The sequence below is a fragment of the Felis catus genome, chromosome C1 (genome assembly GCF_018350175.1).
Source record: "Felis catus isolate Fca126 chromosome C1, F.catus_Fca126_mat1.0, whole genome shotgun sequence".
Lineage (NCBI taxonomy): Eukaryota > Metazoa > Chordata > Mammalia > Carnivora > Felidae > Felis > Felis catus.
In genome coordinates this window covers 103,413,537-103,434,449 of record NC_058375.1, presented here as the reverse complement: position 1 = coordinate 103,434,449, position 20,913 = coordinate 103,413,537, and the positions used below count along the sequence as shown (strand labels likewise).

The 20,913-nt window shown below is 39.2% G+C and overlaps 1 protein-coding gene across 1 annotated transcript; it reads right to left on the bottom strand.

Annotated features, from left to right (window-relative positions):
* Positions 1-16,791: 16,791 nt before the first annotated feature.
* LOC101095034 (olfactory receptor 5V1-like) lies at positions 16,792-17,751 on the bottom strand. The gene has a single exon (XM_003990531.2). It carries the CDS (start codon positions 17,749-17,751, stop codon positions 16,792-16,794), a length of 960 nt encoding a protein of 319 aa, XP_003990580.2.
* Positions 17,752-20,913: the final 3,162 nt, after the last annotated feature.

The window sequence follows — 20,913 nt, the reverse complement described above, 5'->3', positions numbered from 1 at the left end:
CTTTCCATAATTTGGCTATTGTTGAGAGTGCTGCTATACACATTGGGGTACAAATGCCCCTATGCGTCAGCACTCCTGTATCCCTTAGGTAAATTCCTAGCAGCGCTATTGCTGTGTCATAGGGTAGATCTATTTTTAATTTTTTGAGGAAACTCCACACTGTTTTCCAGAGTGGCTGCACCAATTTGCATTCCCACCAACAGTGCAAGAGGGTTCCCGTTTCTCCACATCCTCTCCAGCATCTATAGTCCTCTGATTTGTTCATTTTGGCCACTCTGACTGGTGTGAGGTGATATCTGAGTGTGGTTTTGATTTGTATTTCCCTGATGAGGAGTGACGTTGAGCATCTTTTCATGTGCCTGTTGGCCATCCGGATGTCTTCTTTACAGAAGTGTCTATTCATGCTTTTTGCCAATTTCTTCACTAGATTATTTGTTTTTCAGGTGTGGAGTTTGGTGAGTTCTTTATAGATTTTGGATACTAGCCCTTTTTCTGATCTGTCATTTGCAAATATCTTTTCCCATTCCGTCGGTTACCTTTTAGTTTTGTTGATTGTTTCCTTTGCTGTGCAGAAGCTTTTTATCTTCATAAGGTCCCAATAGTTCATTTTTGCTTTAAACTCCCTTGCCTTTGGGAATGTGTCAAGTAAGAAATTTCTGCGGCTGAGGTTAGAGAGGTTTTTTCCTGCTTTCTCCTCTAGGGTTTTGATGGTTTCCTGTCTCACATTCAGGTCCTTTATCCATTTTGAGTTTATTGATAGGGATTGCATTGAATCTATAGATTTCTTTGGGTGTTATGGATATCTTAACAATATTAATTCTTCCAATCCATGACCATGAAATATCTTTCCATTTATTTGTGTCTTCTTCAAGTTATTTCATCAATGCCTTACACTTTTTAGGGTAGGGGTTTTTAACCTCCTTTGTTAAATTTACTCCTAGGTATCTTTTTTCTTTGATGCATCTGTAAATGGGATTGTTTTCTAAATTTCTCCTTCTGATAGCTTATTATTCTGTATAGAAATGCATATAATTTCTGTATTTTAATATTGTGTCCTACAACTTTACTGTATTCATTTATTAGCTCTAAGTTTTTTGATGGAGTCTTAGGGAGTCTGTATATAACATCATGTCATCTGCAAATAGTGACATGTATCGTTTAAAAAATTTTTTAAGCTTAACAAATTTAAGCTTAAAAAAATTTAAGCTTAACAAAAGTGAAATAGACCTTTTTTTCTAATTTGAATGTTTTTTTATTTTTCTTGCCTAATTGCTGTGGTGAGAACATCCAATACTATGTTGAATAAAAGTGGTGAGAGTAGGCATTCCTCATCCTGTTCCTGATCTTAGAGGAAATGCTCTCAGCTTTTTATCACTGAGTATCACGTTAGAAGTGGGTTTGTTTAGCTGGCAGAATGGCTGGAGCTGGAGTGGAGATGGGCTCTGGACTTCTGGGCTATTCTATACTGGGGTCACCCTAGCAGGATTGCTCGAGCTGGCATGGGAACTGACATAAGGCTGGGGAATCCTGGGGCACTCTGTGCTGCGGCCACCTTGGTGAGATCACTGGAGTTGGAAGTGGACATGGGCTGGGGATCCTAGAGTACACAGCACCAGGGCCACCTAAGTGTGATGGCTGGAACTAAGATGGGCAGGGGTAGGGAGCCACCTTGGTTCGATGGCTGGAGCTGGTATGGGCCAAGAGCCTGGGTCTTGCAAGGGCAGCCCTAGCATGCCAGCTAGAGTGCCTGGGCTCTGCTCTCATTTATGCTATCATTGTGGAGAAAGAATGTAAAGAATGGATTTACCAGCATCTCCAATCCCAGAGAGAGTTCCAGCAGTCCCCCACAGTTTGGTGAATGCTCTAGGGTTGGTAAATGGATTTCCTTCACTTATAGTACATTTTCCCCTTAAATTGCTGGGGTTTTTTTGCTGTGCCCTAGGGTGAGTGAGCCTACATGGGAGTTTCTCAGTTACATCTCCCCCCTACTGCAGATCATCATGTTAGGAATGGGATTCCTGTAGTTACCATGTCTCTGTCTCTCCAAATCTTCTCTGTGTGATTCCTGTATCCTTTGCTGTGCAGAAGTTCAAGTAGCATTTAACTCTTCTTCATTAGGAATTGCTCTATATGCAGGTGTAGATTCTGCATGTCTGTGGGAGGAAGTGAGTTCAAGGTTTTGCTAGGCTGCCATCTTGGATCATCTCCTGGAGCTACATTTTTTAAATGTCAAATGAAAAAAAGCAGCCAACCCAGAATTCTGTATCTAGTGAAAATATTCTTCTAGAATCAAGGTGATATAATGACAACTTCAAGTAAAAGAAAACAGAATATATTGCTAGAAGAGCTGCATTATTGGAAATGCTAAGGTTCTTCATAACGAAGGGAAATTATACAGAAGGAATCTTGATTCCTCAAGAAATAATGAGCATCAGAAAAGGTAAATGTCTAACAGTAAATGGTAAATGTCTGAGTAAATATAAAAGTGATCTATCAGCTAATTACTGAATTTTGTCCTCCTTTAATTTTGTTGAAAACAAAGAACTAGGAACTACTTAATATCGAGCAAAATACCATGCACCAGTTATCTATCCCAAGGGACCATAACACCATGCACAGGTTACCAATCCTGGGGAGGACTCTAAATGCTTTGTCCTGTTCCATTTTGGTATTGGAGTATTCCTGTGGCATCAAGTAAAATACAAGGTGGCCAAGCACTGGATGAAGCAATACTTACAGAGAGAAGAGAAAAAGCAAGATCAACATCAGTAAGGGGGCATTAATCTCTCATGGCCAATGGACCTTTCCCCACAACTTATGCAGGGAAATTTACCTACATGTATCTATCTCAATGCTTCAGGAAGGACCTCTCCCTCTCTCCATGGAATCCAAAATACTGAAAGCTGGGGGCATGTCTAAAGGCCATTAAGATATACACCTAAGGGGTGCCTAGGCAGTGCAGTCAGTTAAGTTTCCGACTTTAGCTCAGGTCATGAGCTTGCGGTTCATGATTTTGAGCCCCATGTTGGCCTCTGTGCTGACAGCACAGAGTCTGGAGCCTGCTTCAGATTCTGTGTCTCCCTCTCTCTCTGCTCCTCCCCTACTCATGATCTCTCTCTCTTTCTCTCAAAAATAAATAAAACATTTAAAAAAAATTTTAAAAGATACATACTTAAGCTTAACAAAAGAGCACACACTGAGTTTGAAATAGGGAAAAATATTCACAGGCAAGATGACAAGCCCAGCTCAGGCTGTATGGGCTCTTTATATCTTGGTAAGGAGGCGTTCCAGGCCCAAGACCCATACTTATGTGACTGAATGAGAATAAAAGACTGTATGCATGAAAATGCCTTTCTCAATAGTTAACTTCCTAAAAAAAAATTGTTACTCATTTATTTAATGTTTTTATCATTGTTACCAATGAGTCTAATTATTACATTCATTTGGATCTAAAGAGATTGCCACGGGGGTGCCTGGCTGGCACAGTCCATGTGCGCATGACCTTTGACCTCAGGGTTGTAAATTCAAGATCCACGTTGGGTGTGGAGATTACTTAAAAACAAAATCTTTTGGGGCGCCTGGGTGGCGCAGTCGGTTAAGCGTCCGACTTCAGCCAGGTCACGATCTCGCGGTACGTGAGTTCGAGCCCCGCGTCAGGCTCTGGGCTGATGGCTCGGAGCCTGGAGCCTGTTTCCGATTCTGTGTCTCCCTCTCTCTCTGCCCCTCTCCCGTTCATGCTCTCTCTCTGTCCCAAAAATAAATAAATGTTGAAAAAAAACTTTTTAAAAAAATCTTTTTTAAAAAAAGATAGAGATTACCATACCCTGGGGGGTAAGATTTAGAAAGGGTGAGACTAAGTTTTCTCTATCAGTTAGGATTCAGTCGGGGAAAATGGAAGACACTCTTGATATTTGAAATAGAAAAACATTTAATATGGAGAATTCATTTCTATGAATTTTAGAAACATTGAAGGAGCACACATGGAAGGAAGATGGTACCTCCCAGAGATCAGAGATCAGGAAATGTAATAATAAGCTGCTACCCTCCATGCTGGAGCTCATTTGATCCCATGTCTGCCTGTAGTTAATACCACAACTGCAAGAAACTATCCTAGTCTATAGTCACCATCACTGCCAGAGTCAGAAGAAAATGTTTTTACTCTCCCTGTGCTTCATAGTGTGTCATCTGTGTTTTCATTGGTTAGACCTAACATAGAACTCCAGTAGTAAGGGAATCTTGGAAATTCTGCTTCCAGACTTTCAGCCCCTGTGACTCAGAAGAGAGCATAGAATGGTGAGGATGATGCTGGGTGCCAAGACACAACCTGGCATAGTTTACCCCTTTGGCAAGTCATCCACATACACTCTTAAACTTCAATGTAAACTTCTAAACAATAATATAATGATTGTGCCTTACATGAAGCACTAGTCACACAAAGACACACTTCCTCTCGTTTCAGATTACAGTGTCCCAAAGACTCATCAGTCATATTCTCTAGGTGAGTTTTGTTTGTAGTTTAGTCACAATACATTGCAAATATCCTATAACTAAAGGCTAAAAAATCAAGTTAATTATCAACCAATACTCTTCACAAAAATAGCAAGAAAAATAAGGGAGAAAATACCTACTTATATATGCTCATATCGAGAGCAAAAAAGAAACAAATTAAGCATGGCTGCTGTGGTTCTCATATATGTTATGTCCTGTCAAAGGCTTCAGAGAGCATCCCTATCTGCCACTGCCACTTCAAGCACAACCGGATCTGCTGGATCACATAGCCCAACTGTCAGAGAAGCTTGCACAACATCCTGGACATATTGCAGAGCCTTTTCTTTGGGGTCCCACTCAAAAGTAGTATCTTTTCAGATCAATTGGTCAACGGGCCACAGTAACACATCAAATGAGAAATATGTTGCCACTGAAATCCAAAAAAGTATACTAGACTTTGTGCCTCCCTCTTTTTTGGTTGGAGGAGGGGCAAGTACGACAGTTTATCCTTCACCTTATGAGATGTTTCACACCACTGAACCCCTGGAAATTTCACTGAGGTAGAAGGCCCCTGAATTTTTGTTGGATTTATTTCCATATCTCTGACACACAAATGTCTTACCAATAAGTCTAGAGTAGTTTCTTCTTGCTCATTAGGTCCAATCTGCATAATGCCATCAATGTAATGGACCAGAATATTTTGTAGAAGGCAAAGTCAATCAAGATCCTTGTGAACTAAATTATGACACAGTGCTAGATAGTTTATATATCTCTGAGGTAGGACAGTGAAGGCATATTGCTGGCCTTGCCTGATGAAAGAAAACTTCTTCTGATTGTCTTTATTAATTGATATCTATATTAAAAAAAGCATTTGTCAGATCAATAGCAGCATACCAGGTACCAGGGGACGTGTTATTTGTTTGAGCAAGGAAACCACATCTGGTACAACAGCTGCAATTAGAATTACCACCTGGTAGAACTTATGATAATCCACTGTCATTCTCCAAGATCCATCTGTCTTCCACACAGGCCAAATAGGCAAGTTAAATGGGGGTGTGGGGGGAATTACCACTCCTGCATTTTTTGAGCCGTTGATGATAGCACTAATCTCTGCAATCCATCTAGGAATGTTATGTTACTTTTGCTTTGCTATTTTTCTGCATAGAGGCAGTTCCAGTGACTTCCACTTGGTCTTTCCCACCATAATAGTCCTCACATCACAGGTTAGGGAACCAATGTGAGAATTCTGACAGCTGTTGTCTATGTCTGTTCCAACTGTGCATTCCAGAACTGGGTAAATAAACACAGGATGGGCATGGGAACCCACTGGACCCACTGTGAGACAGATCTGAGCTAAAACCACATTGATCACCTGACCTCCATAAGCCCCTACTCTGACAGGTGTACCACAGTAATGTGTTGGGTCTCTGGAAATTAGTGTCAGTTCAGAGCCAGAGTCCAGTGATCCCTGAAAGGTCTATTTCCTTTTCCTCACTGTACAGTTACATTAGTAAAATTCATGGTTCCTTTTGGGGGAAGACCTGGAGAAAGAGTAACAATATAAATTACCAGGCTTCTTCCTCAAGGAGAATTAGACTCCCCTTTATTCAAGGGATTCTGAATCTATAAAGTGGCTCAGGTCTGGGAACTGATTGAGGGGCTGTGACTCTCTGATTTTTATAACGTTAACTTATGTTCCCTTGACCAAGAAATTTTCTGCTTATATAGATCAAGTAATAATTTAATAGGCTTCATCTCTATTTCACTTCTAGGAACATCATGCTCAACTAGCAAACAGCATAAGTCTATGCAAGTCAAACTATTCTCATTGTTGCTTTGTCTCTTCTCTCCATTACCATACACCTTGCCTTTGGTGGTTGAGTGCTGCCACTTGTCTCCTGGGATCCAATTATTCCCATTGCATTCAGGTTTTCCAATTCAGTGACACGGTTCCTCCTGTAAAGTCTGGCCTACAAAGAGAGCAACCATAGAGGTCTTCAAGGAGGCTGAGGTTTCCCTCACAAATTTATTTCTCACAGTCATGGTGAAAGGTATATCTCCTAGACCCTTCTAGGGTGGATAAGCTGGTGTTAAATGACAAATACACTCTAACATTCCCATTTCCATAAACCCTTGAATCCCTTTCCCTACATTAAACCAAGGTAGGTCTTGCATTTCTAACTCACATACTGTAGGCCACCTTTTGATTTATGTTTTAAGCTAGACAGAGTTCTTTCTAATTCCTGAAGCTGCAGCATTATAATGCAGAATCTTTGCTTATTGAGCCCATATCAATAAATGTGGCCTGATCCACTATTATCCCACATACTTAGTTTCTGTTCCCATATATATTCCCCAGATTTCTGTCTGTATAAGTTAGAAGGCTCAAGTCATTCTTTTATTTGTTTTTTATTTTTTTTAATGTTTATTTTTGAGAGAGAAACATAGCATGAATAGGGAGAAGGGTGAGAGACAGAGAGGGAGACATAGAATCTGAAGCAGGCTCCAGGCTCCAAGCTATCAGCACAGAGCACGACGTGGGGCTCAAACTCACAAACTTGTGAGATCATAACCTGAGCTGAAGTAAGACGGTTAACTGACTGAGCCACCCAGGTGCCCCTCAAGTCACTCTTTTATTTTTTTTTTTTATTTTTTTCAACGTTTTTTATTTATTTTTGGGACAGAGAGAGACAGAGCATGAACGGGGGAGGGGCAGAGAGAGAGGGAGACACACAATCGGAAACAGGCTCCAGGCTCTGAGCCATCAGCCCAGAGCCTGACGCGGGGCTCGAACTCACGGACCGCGAGATCATGACCTGGCTGAAGTCGGACGCTTAACCGACTGCGCCACCCAGGCGCCCCAAGTCACTCTTTTAGAATGTAGCACATCTCCACATGAGTCTCATTTTGTACCTTATCTCCAAGGTCCTGCTGGGACTTGAGTCTAGCTATAGATCTAGAAGCAAAGAAGGGTGGTGGGGATAAATCCTGAGGAAAATCTTCATTGTCTTGCAAGGTTTTCTCAGGCAATGCAAGGTTAAGTGGGAGGAGGACATTTCCACTTGGTATAGAGAGGGCTCTTCCACTAGGATTGGAAAGTTTGCTTCCACTGGCAAAGAAGTCTCCTCAGAATTTAGGGGCTCAGTGTCCTAATCAGTTCTCCCACTTAAATAGTAGATGCCCTTTGAGGCTGAAGTTTCAACTTGCATCATAATCCAGCCAAGCATAGGATGTGATTCTGGGTTTGATTTTTCAGCAGTCCCTCAATCCTGTGGCTATAGAAGAAAGGTTCTCCTTCAGGGAACATTTAGACACATTCAGGTTATTTATATAGCGCTTGAGCTGGGAATTCAAATCCCTGAGCTCATCCTTTTCTTTCCTTACTTTATCCAGTGACATTAGGAGCAACCAGACAATTATATTCATTAGTTTGACCAAAATGTTTGAAAGTATCATATACACAGTTGTCTAGATCCTTGTCTCTTAAAAGTGGTTGATTAGGATCATGTCATAGATTATCAGTGCTTTCTTCACTACTAGAGTCATTAGCATCTTTAAATCTACTCAGGTTAGAAAGCCAATTCCAGAAATTTCAGAACCAATTCAGAAAATTCATCCTAAATGTTTTTTTCCTCTATAACTATTCTTCCTACCAAAATCTGATTTAGTAAGAGTTCTCCACAGGAACAGAACCAACAGGATGTATATGCAGAAAGAAAGATTTATTATGAGGAATAGGCTCATGTGACTATTGTGGCTGGCAGGTCCCAAGATCTGCAAGCTAGAAACCAAGGAGAGCAGATGGTTTTAGTTCTAGTTCAAGTCTCAAGTCCTGAGAACCAGAAGAGCCTATGCTATATGATGAGGGAGCATGAGGCAGGCAAAGGGCAAAGTACAAGCTAGCACACCACCGTCCCACCACTCAGGTGGGACATGTATGATATTACTTGGACATTCCTGGCCACTCAAAAACAGGAAAGGACAAAAAAACCAAGTGGTTAAACTGGTAAAAATCTCCACCCGTTTATAAGAAAAAGGCAATCCCATTAATAGCCTAAAGTCCAGGAACTCCCTACTGTCTTAATGTTTTGCTAGAGGGAAAAACAACCTTAGCTTGACTATAGTGAGGCCTCCCATAATCTGTGAGTCTTTAGCATATGAAAATCTTTTCAGGAACTTCCCTTTTGACTTTACCTCCCCCAGCCCCATAGTTTAAAATGAGTCACTCTTCACAACCCCAGTGCAGCTCTTTCTGCCCACAGGTCCTGTCCCTGTGCTTTAATAAAATCACCTTTTGCACCAAAGACATCAAGAACTTTTTCTTGACCATCAGCTCCAAACTCCACAAACCCCACCCTCACCCAAAACCTCATAAGTACAGTTCCAGTGTTAAGGCTGGCAGGCTGGAGATTCTGGGAGAGCTGATGTTTCAATTTGAAAGTAGGAAAAAAAAAATCTGATGTCCCAGTTCAGAGGTTCTCTGGCAGGAAGAATTGTACTCAGAGGAGGTCAATCTTTTTGTTCTATTAACTGATAGAAAACCGATTAGATGATGTCAGTTGATTGGATGAGGCCCACCCAAACTGCTTTACTCAGTCTACTGATTTAAATGCTAATCTCACCCAAAAGCACCCTTATAGGAACACCCAGGATACTGTTTGACCAAATATTTTGGGCACTCCGTGCCCCAATCAAGTTGATACATAAAATTAACCATCACAACAGGCTAAATATTTAAATTAATCACCCATTAACACTTTTTATAAAGAATGGCAAGAAAAATAAAGGGAGAAAATGCCTAGTCAGTGTATACACATATATAAAGCAAAAAAAAAAAAAAAAAAAAAAAAGAAAAGTAATTATGCGTGGTTGCTATAGCCCCCATATCTGTTATATGGTGAGACCATTCTTTTTTTTTTTTAAGTTTATTTATTTATTTTGTGAGAGAGAGCATGAGCAGAGGAGGGGCAGAGAGAGGGGGAGAGAATCCTAAGCAGGTTCCTCACTGTCAGCACAGACCCCCATGTGGCAGCTCGAACTCATGCACCAGTGAGATCATGACCTGAGCTGAAATAAGTGTCTGATGCTTAGCCAATTAAGCCACCCATATGCCCCATGAAGAGACCATTCTTTGCTCTCTTTCCATTCAGAGTTATTGCCTCAGTTAAAGATGTGATGGAAACCTCTAATTCTAAGAATTATGAGCCCTTATGTTTCTGTCTTTTTGGGCTTCCTGTAGTCTTCCATTAACTAATACTATTGGTCATAGTATTCCTAAAAGCCACCTTTAGGGAGTCATCTTGGTTTCAGGCTTAATAAGTAACTCCACCATTATTCATTAAAACTATTTCTCTGAGATAATAAAAGTCTTATATGGACACATAACATCCTCTCCTGAATGCTCAGCCGCATCTCTTCCTCTAGGAATTTATATAGATGAAAGATATGAAATAAAGTTTATTACTCACATGGTAAACACCAAAAGGATTGCCAGAGAAGTTCATTCTTGAGTGAAGGAAGAGCAAAGCTTTGGCTTTGGCTTTTAATGTGTCTAGGAGGTGAGGCCAGGTTGGGTTTGCATGATTTAAACTTACCACTGGTGCCAAGACTCTCGGGGAAATGAGGAGAAAAGGGGAGAGTGAAAGAATGGGACCTGGAAACTTCCAGCAGTCATACATGAAAAATAAAATGGAATCTTTCTTTTTATTAGAATAGGGAATATTTACCTTAAGCAATATACCAGCTTTCTACTTTGATTGTTGGTTCAATTACTTCTAGAGCCCAAAATGGCAGTGGAAATCTCAACTTATAGATCAATGGAATCATCGCTATGTTCCCTAACAGCATTCTTCCTTTGATAACTTGGACAATTATACCAGAAAAGCCCAGAAACAAACATCTTATGAATGGATTTTAGATAAATAGTGAAAGGAAAAAATTCCCATTTTCACCACTTGGCTACAGACTCATGATTTCTGACTATGGAAAAAACTGTACCATATGTTGTTCACTGGTTCAAAATATATATTACAAAGAAATTGTGGTTTATATACACAATGGAGAACTACGTGGCAATGAGAAAGAATGAAATATGGCCTTTTGTAGCAATGTGGATGGAACTGGAGAGTGTGATGCTAAGTGAAATAAGCCATACAGAGAAAGACAGATACCATATGTTTTCACTCTTATGTGGATCCTGAGAAACTTAACAGAAACCCATGGGGGGAAAAAAAGAGGTTAGAGTGGGAGAGAGCCAAAGCATAAGAGACTCTTGAAGACTGAGAATAAACTGAGGGTTGATGAGGGGTGGGAGGGAGGGGAGGGTAGGTGATGGGTATTGAAGAGGGCATCTTTTGGGATGAGCACTGGGTGTTGTACGGAAACCAATTTGACAATAAATTTCATTAAACTATATATATATAGATAGATAGATAGATAGATATTACATCTTGTATAAAACATCCAAACTTTGCAGTCTTATTTCCAGGCTGGCACCTTAGCTGAGCGTTCAACTAGCTATTCTTACATTCCACAGGGCTATTTGCCTGTAGGTGATATGATACATAGTAAGAGACCTTAACTGCACTTGTTTTGCTGTGAAATGAGTTCCTGGGTCATTAAACATGTTATTTGTGATAATAAAATGAATCCTTGAATGAATGTGGCTCTTTTTTTTTTTTCCTGTATAAATATCTCTGCTCTCTTTCTAAGATTCCTTTGGCTATTTGGGGTCCTTTGTGGTTCCATACAAATTTAAAAGTTGTTTTTCTGGCTCTGTGAAAACTTTTGATTTTGGTGGTATTTTGATAGGGATTGCATTCGATTTGTAGATTGCTTCAGGGTAGTGTAGACATTTTAATATTTGTTCTTCCAATCCATGAGCATGGAATGTTTTCCCATTTCTTTGTGTCCTCTTCAGTTTCTCTCATAAGTGTTCTTTAGTTTTCAGAGTACAGATCTTTTACCTCTTTGGTGTATCTTACAGTTTTTGGTGCAATTGTAAATGGGATTGATTCCTTGATTTCTCTTTTTGCTGCTTCATTATTGGTGTATACAAACACAACAGATTTCTGTACATTGATTTTGTATCCTGAGACTTTACTGAATTTGTGTACCAGTTCTGGCAATTTTTGGTGGAGTCTTGTGAGTTTTCTACATAGAATATTATATCCTCTGTGAATAGTGAAGGTTTGACTTCTTCCTTGCTGATTTGGATGCCTTTTATTTCTTTTTGTTGTTTGGTTGCTGAGGCTATGACTTTCAATACTACGACAAGTGGTGTTGAGAAAACTGGACAGCAACATGCTGAAGAATGAACTGGACCACTTTCTTACACCATACACAAAAATAAGTTCAAAATGGATGAAAGACTTAAATGTGAGACAGGAAACCATCAAAATCCAAGAGAAAACAGGCAGCAACCTTTTTGACCTCAGCTGCAGCAACTTTTTACTAGACATGTCTCCCAAAAGCAAAAATGAACTGTTGGGAGTTCATCAAGATAAAAACCTTCTGCACAGTGAAGGAAACAACAAACAAAACTAAAAGGAAACCTATGGAATGGAGAAGGTATTTGCAAATGGCATATCTGATAAAGGGTTAATGTCCAAAAACATAAAGAACTTAATCAAACTCAACACCCACAAAACAAATAATCCAGTTAAGAAATGGGCAGATGACACAAATAGACATTTTTTCCAAAGAAGACATCCAGATGGCTAACATATACATGAACAGATGCTCAATATCACTTATCATCAGGAAAATACAAATCAAAACCACGATGAGATACCACCTCACGCCTGTCAGAATGGCTAACATTAATACAGGAAACAATAGATGTTGGCAAGGATGAGGAGAAAGGGGAACCCTTTTACACTGTTGGTGGGAATGCAAACTGGTGCGTCCACTCTGGAAAACAGTATGGAGGTTCCTCAAAAAGTTAAAAATAGAATTACCCTAAGTCCCAGAAATTGCACTATTAAGTATTTACACAAATGATATAAAAGAACTTATTCAAAGGGATACATGCACCCTGGTGTTTATAGAAGCATCAACAATAGCCAAATTATGGAAAGAGCCCAAATGTCCAACTGGTGAATGGATAAAGAAGTGGTATATATATACAATGGAATATTACTCAGCATCAAAAAAAAAAAAAAAAAAAAAAAAAAGAAAGAAAGAAAGAAAGAAAAGAAAAAAGAAAAAAAGAAATCTTGTCATTTGCAATGACATGGATAGAGCCAGGGTCTATTATGCTAAGCAAAATAAGTCAGTCAGAGTAAGACAAATACCGTATGATCTCACTCATGTGTGGAATTTAAGAAACAAAAACAGATGATCATAGGGAAATAAAAGAGAGAGAGGCAAACCATAAGATAGACTTTTAACTATAGAGAATAACCTGAGAGTTACTGGAGGGGAGGTCGGTGGGGGATGGGCTAAATGGGTGATGGGTATTAAGGAGGGCACTTGTGATGAGCACTGGGTATTATATGTAAGTGATGAATCACTAAATTCTACTCCTGAAACCAGTATTACACTATATGTTAACTAAATAGAATTTAAGTAAAAACTTGAAACAGATGAGGAAAGAAGGTCTCTGCCTTCCATGATGGAGTCATCCACTACTGGGAATAGTGCCACTATTGGAAATAGTGCCATATCAAGGGCTCTGATTTGGCTTCTACTGTTGGTAAATTTAACACTCTGCATTGGTGGTAGTCAGATAAGACTTGATGAAGGGAAAGCCAATAGTGTTGAATTCATGCATTATATCCACCGTTGCCAACATGACGACTTTGTACGTGAGTCTACTGAGCAAGCACTTGGGTGGGTTGGGAAAGGCTACCTGACCTCTACTGAGCATGTCACCTCTCCATATGATTAGTGACAGAAAAGTTCTCTATAATAAGTGTCTTTTAATGATTTTTACCATAAAATGCATATGTCTTCATAATTTGCCCCATTCTGAGGGGTTTATTTATATACCTCTTCCTAAGATCCTCTTTTTTTTTTAAGTTGGCTCCATGCCCAACATGGGACTTGAACTCACAACCATGAGATTAAGAGTCACATCCTCTACTGACTGGATCAGCAAGGCACCCTTCCTCAGATGCTCTTGTTAGCAATATTCCAGCTTTAAGTTCCTGACCATCAATTCAAATCATTGGCCACTGTGAATTGGTATCACTTTGTATATCTGGTCATCTCTCTTTCCAGACAAAAGAGAGAGCCAGATTTATGACTCAAAATTCTACCCACTGGGAGGATTACTTTTCCTCAGTGTCCTTCAGGGCCACTCCTGAGTGGGGCTATCATGCAGGATCAGTTTGCCATGTCTGGTACCAGAGTCTCTTGTGGAACTATCTGCAAAGCAGTTTTTAATTTTCTCGTCTTCAGTAAACTGACCTTGGAGAACTTCCTGTGAGGCCATTCATTTGTGTTGAGGAAGATGCCAGTACAATAAAGTAAGGTGTGTGGAAGTCTGAACCACTTGCTCATGTCACTAATTTGGGCCTTCAGGACTATTTGGAACTTGACATTGTATATACCACTTCCACTTGATGATGAGGTGCTATCTCACTTATCCATGTTCATAGCTTGGTAGATCAGAGAACACAGTTCATATAAATACCTTAGATCACATTGTTAAAAGCTTTGTAGTCCATGGCCAGGTATTCAGTCTCTTTGGGGACCCATTAGCAGCCAGGAGCTTTTTCTCAAAGGGATAAGAATTATCTTCTGAAGAGAACATGGGTTTGCTCCAGATTCTAGGTGACTGGCATTGTGATTCTCCTATTGGTGCCTCAGGGGCTTTGTATGGCAGCCCATATGCCACAGACTCTTCAAAACTCATTAGGAGAATGGGTGAGGGTAGCTCTCCATCGTGATGATTCAAGTAATGATTCTAGTTACTGGACTTGGGGTTTTTCATTTTAGTAAGATGCCCATTCATTTCAGATCTAGAGATAATGTGATCATTTAGCCGCTGCCAAAGATCCCGACAGATGAAAATATTCCAATTTCTGCAAAACCACACTGCTACTGCTTCAGAATCCCACCATTCCCACTGAAATAAGGAAGTCCATTTTAATGATGCCCTCTCTTAGTGTCATTCCCAAGCTGCAGAGGAGAGCCACTACAAGCTTTACAAGGATGTTGGTACTCTCTTTATCAGCGCATTTTGCAGGAGATTTTGGTAGAGAATGTACTTTGGTCCCTCCTTGCATACTTTGTGGATCTAGGGTAAGAGTGTCATGTAAAATAAATCCATTCCAACATTTTTATTTCCCTGAAGCTTTGGATTCCATCTTTTGAATTATGTCAGGAATATCCTGGCATCTGAATTTTATTGAATGCAGTCCATTACTGAGTGTAGGTTTCAGTTAACCAACCAAAGAAACAGTTGGAGCCCCTCTCATCTGCTCAAGATAACACATTGAACCCAAAATTTCTGGTAAATGAATCCATATGAATATATTCAGAATTATCCAGCAATATATTCTGTCCTCTTTGGTCTAGTACACTAAGTCTCCATTGTCATACATATTCTCAAGGCTTTTACGAATAAAAAACTGGTAAAATCTTGAAATTTTATTTTGGTGTGAACATTATAATCTCCTCGGTTATACCTTGTGCCATTAGCCTGAGGTATTCTGGGATTGGACCTCAATCAAGAGTCTAGAGGAAATGAATTGTAAGACAATTGTCTCAGGTGAGGTAATTATAGGTAATTATAGGGTTTCACCTAAGGGATGGTTAATCTCCTCAGACAGGGGAGGAGGGGCTACTTCTGATGGGAGGGAAGGTTAAAGGAGATTTAGGGATTCAAGGTTCTAAGATTTATCCAAATCCACTGTATTTTCCCATTTTAGCAATGAGTCTCACTCATTCCCAAGTCAATGTCCCAACTGGTACGTAAGAGACTTGGAGAAATTATGTATTTACAATCTACTTTGTAATTGTGCAAACCATAAAATCAGATTTTTGCTTTGAATTACACTTTATCAGTTTAGAGAGATATAAGATTTTATGATTGTTTGACCTTGACTTGAGTGAGGAATTTAAATGCCTGAGACTGTCATTTTCTTCCTATAAATGTTCCGTTGCAATCAGTAATAGCAGTCAGCAAACTATTTCGTAGTCTTCATTCCCACCACAAAGGTCAATTGTAGCAGTAATTTGGTATTTCAAAGCCTGGTTTCTAACAGACATTTTATTTCAGATAATGTCTATTGATAATTTTAAGCAGCTTTTTGTCATTGAATGCCATGAATGATCAGATTCCCCATTTTCCATTGGCTATGATGCCATCAAATTATTTAAACTCCATCCAACCAGATATTCAATCCAGATTTCTATCTTTGAGGGTCAGTTTCCTAGAACAATTCCTGATATAAAATGCTGCAGCAGTTAGTGTTCATGGAAGAAATAAAAACCAATCTAGATATTCCAACCTAGAGGAACTTAACACAGGAAATAAGTGATCAATGTGTTGGAAAAGCTGGAAGAATGGGAAAAGGGGAAGGCAGGTTATATTACCCTCTTTATGGAAGCCTCTTACCCTCCCTATAGAGAAATACTCATTTCATACTTGTGTGACCTAATGTCTCAAGAACAGCAGGAGACTGTAAACATCAGCTAATGCCACCCAGAAGTCTGTTTCTGCCACCACAGTGCTCATATGCCACTGGCACCAGATCCAGAGAAGATAATTTCTTCTATATTCCTTTCCTAATCTCTTGTGTATGACCCTTACATTGGCAGAATTTAATTTTTAAAAAATGTTTATTTATTTATTTTTGAAAAAGAGGGAGAACACAAGTGGGGAAGGGGCAGAGAGAGAAAGAGAGAAGTGGGAGGAGGGCACAGAATCTGAAGCAGGCTCCAGGCTCTGAGCTGTCAGTCCAAGGCCCGACACAGTGCTTGAACCCACAACTGTGAGATCATGACCTGAGCCAAAGTCAGACACCTAACTGACTGAGCCACCCAGGCACCTACATTGGGAGAATTTAAAATGGAAACATGCTGGTAGGGTTTCCAAGGATTTCAGCTCCTATGATGTGGGGAGAACTTAGAAGGATCCAGATGGTGCTGAGAACAAATACAAAATATCTGACACATTATAACTTTGCAAAGTGGAAAACAGAGTACCGGTGGAAAAAAAGGAGAGAAAGAAGTTCCTGAGAAGATCAATTTTGGGAACTGGTATGTAGGAATTGAGGATCTGGATATAGACTCTAAAACTATTCATGTTAAAAATATCTCGGAAATTTTTCATGCTGGTTGAAGACCATTGATCTAGACACTAATATTGCCAGGGATCATATACCCTCCAGCCAGCTTCCTCAGAGCACCCTTGACCTCCTTGTTTCTCAGGCTGTATATGATGGGGTTCAACATGGGAGTCATAACACAGAAGAGCACAGAAACCAGAATATCCATGTCTAGGGAGTAACCTTCTCTGGGTCTGTCATAGTTAAAGTTGGCTGTTCCATAAAAGACCACCACCACAGTGAGGTGGGATGCGCAGGTAGAGAAGGCTTTGCTCCTGCCCTGAGCAGAGGGAATCCTAAGAATGGAAGAAATGATGAGTATGTAGGACACTCCAGTAAACAGACAGGGGCTCAGGCCAATGGTGGCACTGGCCACATGAAGCACAGACTCATTGAGAGAGGTGTCTGAACAGGAGAGCTTCAGGAGCAGAGGAATGTCACAGAGAAAGTGGCTGATTTGGTTGGGCCCACAGAGAGTCAGTGTGGCTGCCAGCACTGTGTGTGTCACAGAATTCACCAGCCCACACAGCCAGGACCCAGCCACCAAAAAAATACAGACCTTCACACGCATGAGGACGGGATATTGAAGAGGGTGGCAAATGGCTACATAGCGATCATAAGCCATAGCGGCCAATAAGACACATTCAGTGCCAGCACATGTGACGAGGAAGAAAATCTGGGAGAGGCAGCCCTCATATGAGATGGTCTTCTTCTCCCGGAAGAAGTTCACCAGCATGACGGGGATGGTGGTGGATGTATAACAGATGTCCAAGAAACTCAGGTTGCTGAGGAAATAATACATTGGAGTGTGGAGAGCAGGACTGATTCTAGTGGCTGTTATAATGAGCATGTTCCCCAGGAGTGTTGTCAGGTAAATGAGCAAAAAAAACAAGAAAAACAAGCTCTGTAGTTTGGGGTGGTTGGAAAATCCCAAGAAGATGAATTCAGTGACATCTGTCTGATTGTTCATTTCAAGTGGTGTCATAGCTACAAAACAATGAGAAAAATAAAAGCCTTATGAGAATGTACAAAGAGCACCCCAAATTGGCTTGTTAACTTGCAAGGCCATGTCAAATAATGTTGGAGATAGAACGGTCTAGACTGTGGAGGGAGGTGTATAGGAAAGACCTGTTGGGAGACCACAACTTTTCATTCAACAAAGCCAGCCATCTCAGGCCCAGGGATCTCCTACAGATTCGTGTGTGGCTTCTGGTGCATGAAAATAAATGGAGATTTGGTCAAAACCTTCAATAAACTGATAATCCCTGTGTTAGAGTAAGCTCATCTCTCTCTGGCTCTGCAAAACTTTCCTCCTAACATTGTACGCTTTGCTGCACTAAATTCTTTTTTTTATATTTTATTTTTTTAAGTAATATAATTGTGAAAAATTAAGAAAATGCAGAAAGAAATAAAGAATAGAACCATTCACAGCATCAATGTTACCATTTAGTGTATTCCATTCTAGTCTCTTTTTCTATATATGAATCTTGATCTCTATTTATAGGCTTAAAATATCGGGAGCACAAATTCCCACAAATGCATTTTATTCTACCATACAAAATAAATTTAATCTCTCCTTTTCAGTGAACATTAGATTGCTTCCATTCCTTTTGCTATTTTAAACATTAGAATGAAAATTTTCATACATAAATATTTGTGAACACCTTTAATTTCTTCAGAATAAAATTTTATTGGTTTGTTTTCTACAAATTGATCTCATTTTTCTCAATAAGAACATTTATATTTTAGGATTTATAAGATATGACATTTTAACTGGTCATATATACTAACATAATTTTCCTCATAAAGGTAGACTTTAGTAATCCAAAGTTTATCCTCAGCCAAATTTTATGTATTTTCTGAAAAGAGAATTAATGCAAGTACCAATTTTCTATTACATTGTCCATTCTAATCTCCAGGCCATTGCTGCAAATTGCAATTTCCATTTTTTTTTCAAACTGGGAAGTGAGATGTTATAGCAGAAAGAGTGGGCTCTTAAGACAGATAGATGTGGATTGTCATCCTACATCAGTTGCTTACTAGATGGAGACGGTAGTTAAATTAGCTGATCTCAGTTCCTTAGTTTCCTCATTGTATTCTGATATTAATAGTACTCAACTTGTGGCTCTTGGAAAAAGTAATATGAGATATGACAAATCATGTGCCCTTTATCAAGCTGGGAAAGTCCCTCTATCTGTGCTTTACTGACGGTTTCTATCATGAATAGAAATTGAATTTTGTCAAATGATTTTTCTGCCTTTATTGAGATTATAATGTATTTTCTTTTTTTTTTTTTTAACATTTATTTATTTTTGAGACAGAGAGAGACAGAGCATGAACAGGGGAGGAGCAGAGAGAGAGGGAGACACAGAATCTGAAACAGGCTCCAGGCTCTGAGCTGTCAGCACAAAGCCCAATGCAGGGGCTAGAACCCATGGACTGTGAGATCATGACCTGAGCCAAAGTCGGACGCTTAACCGACCAAGCCACCCAGGCGCCCCAGTATTTTCTTTTTTTTAAGTTTATTTATTTATTTTGAGAGAGAGAGAGAGAGAGAGAGAGAGAGCAGGGGAGGGGCAGAGACAGGGAGAGAGAGAGAATCCCAAGCAGGCTCTGCCCCATCAGCACAGAGCGTGATGCGAGGCTCAGACTCATAAACCAAAGATCATGACCTGAGCCAAAATCAAGTGTCAGATACTTAACTGACAGGGCCCCCAAGATTATAATGTATTTTCTTATTTAGTCTGTTATTATGATAAATTATATTGATTGACTTTTTGAATATTGAACTAGCCTTGCATTCCTGGATCAACTTCAGTTGATTTTGATGTATTATCCTTTACATATATATACATATTGCTAGATTCAATTTGTTAATATTTTTTTGTGGATTTTTGCATCAATGTTCATTAGGGATGATATTAGTTTATAGTTTTCTCTCTTTTTTTTTTCTTTTGTCTATAGTTTTCTTCTAGTGTCTGTCTAGTTTTGTTATCAATTATCAGGGTAATACTGGTCTTATAAAATTTATTTGGAAGTTTTGGGGCGCCTGGGTGGCTCAGTCGGTTGAGCCTCCGACTTCAGCTCAGGTCACGATCTCGCAGTCCGTGAGTTCGAGCTCCGCGTCAGGCTCTGGGCTGATGGCTCAGAGCCTGGAGCTTGCTTCCGATTCTGTGTCTCCCTCTCTCTCTGCCCCTCCCCCGTTCATGCTCTGTCTCTCTCTGTCCCAAAAATAAATAAATGTTAAAAAATAATTAAAAAAAATTTATTTGGAAGTTTCTCTCTGTTTTAATTTTCTAGGAGAGAATGTGTAGAATTGGTATTATTCCTTCCTTAAATTCCTGGTCAAATTCAAAACATAAACCTGTTTTGGGCCTGGATTTCATTTTCTGAAAGGTTTTAAATTACACATTTAATTTCTTTAGCATACATAACATTAAGTTATTTATTTCTTCTTACATGAGTTTTGGCACTTCTTGGTATCTTTCAAGAGAGTGATGCATTTCATCTCATTGAGTTTATGAACATAGAGTCATTCATAATATTCTATAATTATCCTTTTATTAGGGGGTCGGTATTGATGTCTCCTCTTTTATTCTTGAAATTGAAATTTATGCCTTCTACCTTTTTTACTTGGCCAGTCTCACTAGTGGTTTATCAATTTGTTTTTCTCAAAGAAACAGTTTTTAGTTCCATTGATTTTCTTTATTTTTAATTTCATTGATTTATTCTCTAATTTTGTTATTGTAATTTTTGTTTGCTTTGGGTTTAACATGCTCTTTTTTCTACTTTCTTAAGGTGGAAACTTAGGTTAAGATTTTAGATGTAAGCTTTTCTAATATAAAAATTAAATGGTATAAGTTTCCCTCAACAATATTTTAGTTGTATCCCACAAAACTGGATATATTGTATTTTAATTTTTGTTCAGTACAAAATATTTTTTCATTTACTTTAAGACTTTCTCCTTTGTCCTATGAGTTATTTGAAATTTGATGAATATATTTGATTAATATATAAACATTTAGGGATTGTTCCAGATATCTTACTGTTAACGTTATTCCACTATAGGCAAACAATATGCTTTACATGACACTTATTATTTTAAATTTAATTTTTTTAGAGTTAAGAATATGATCTATCTTAGCAA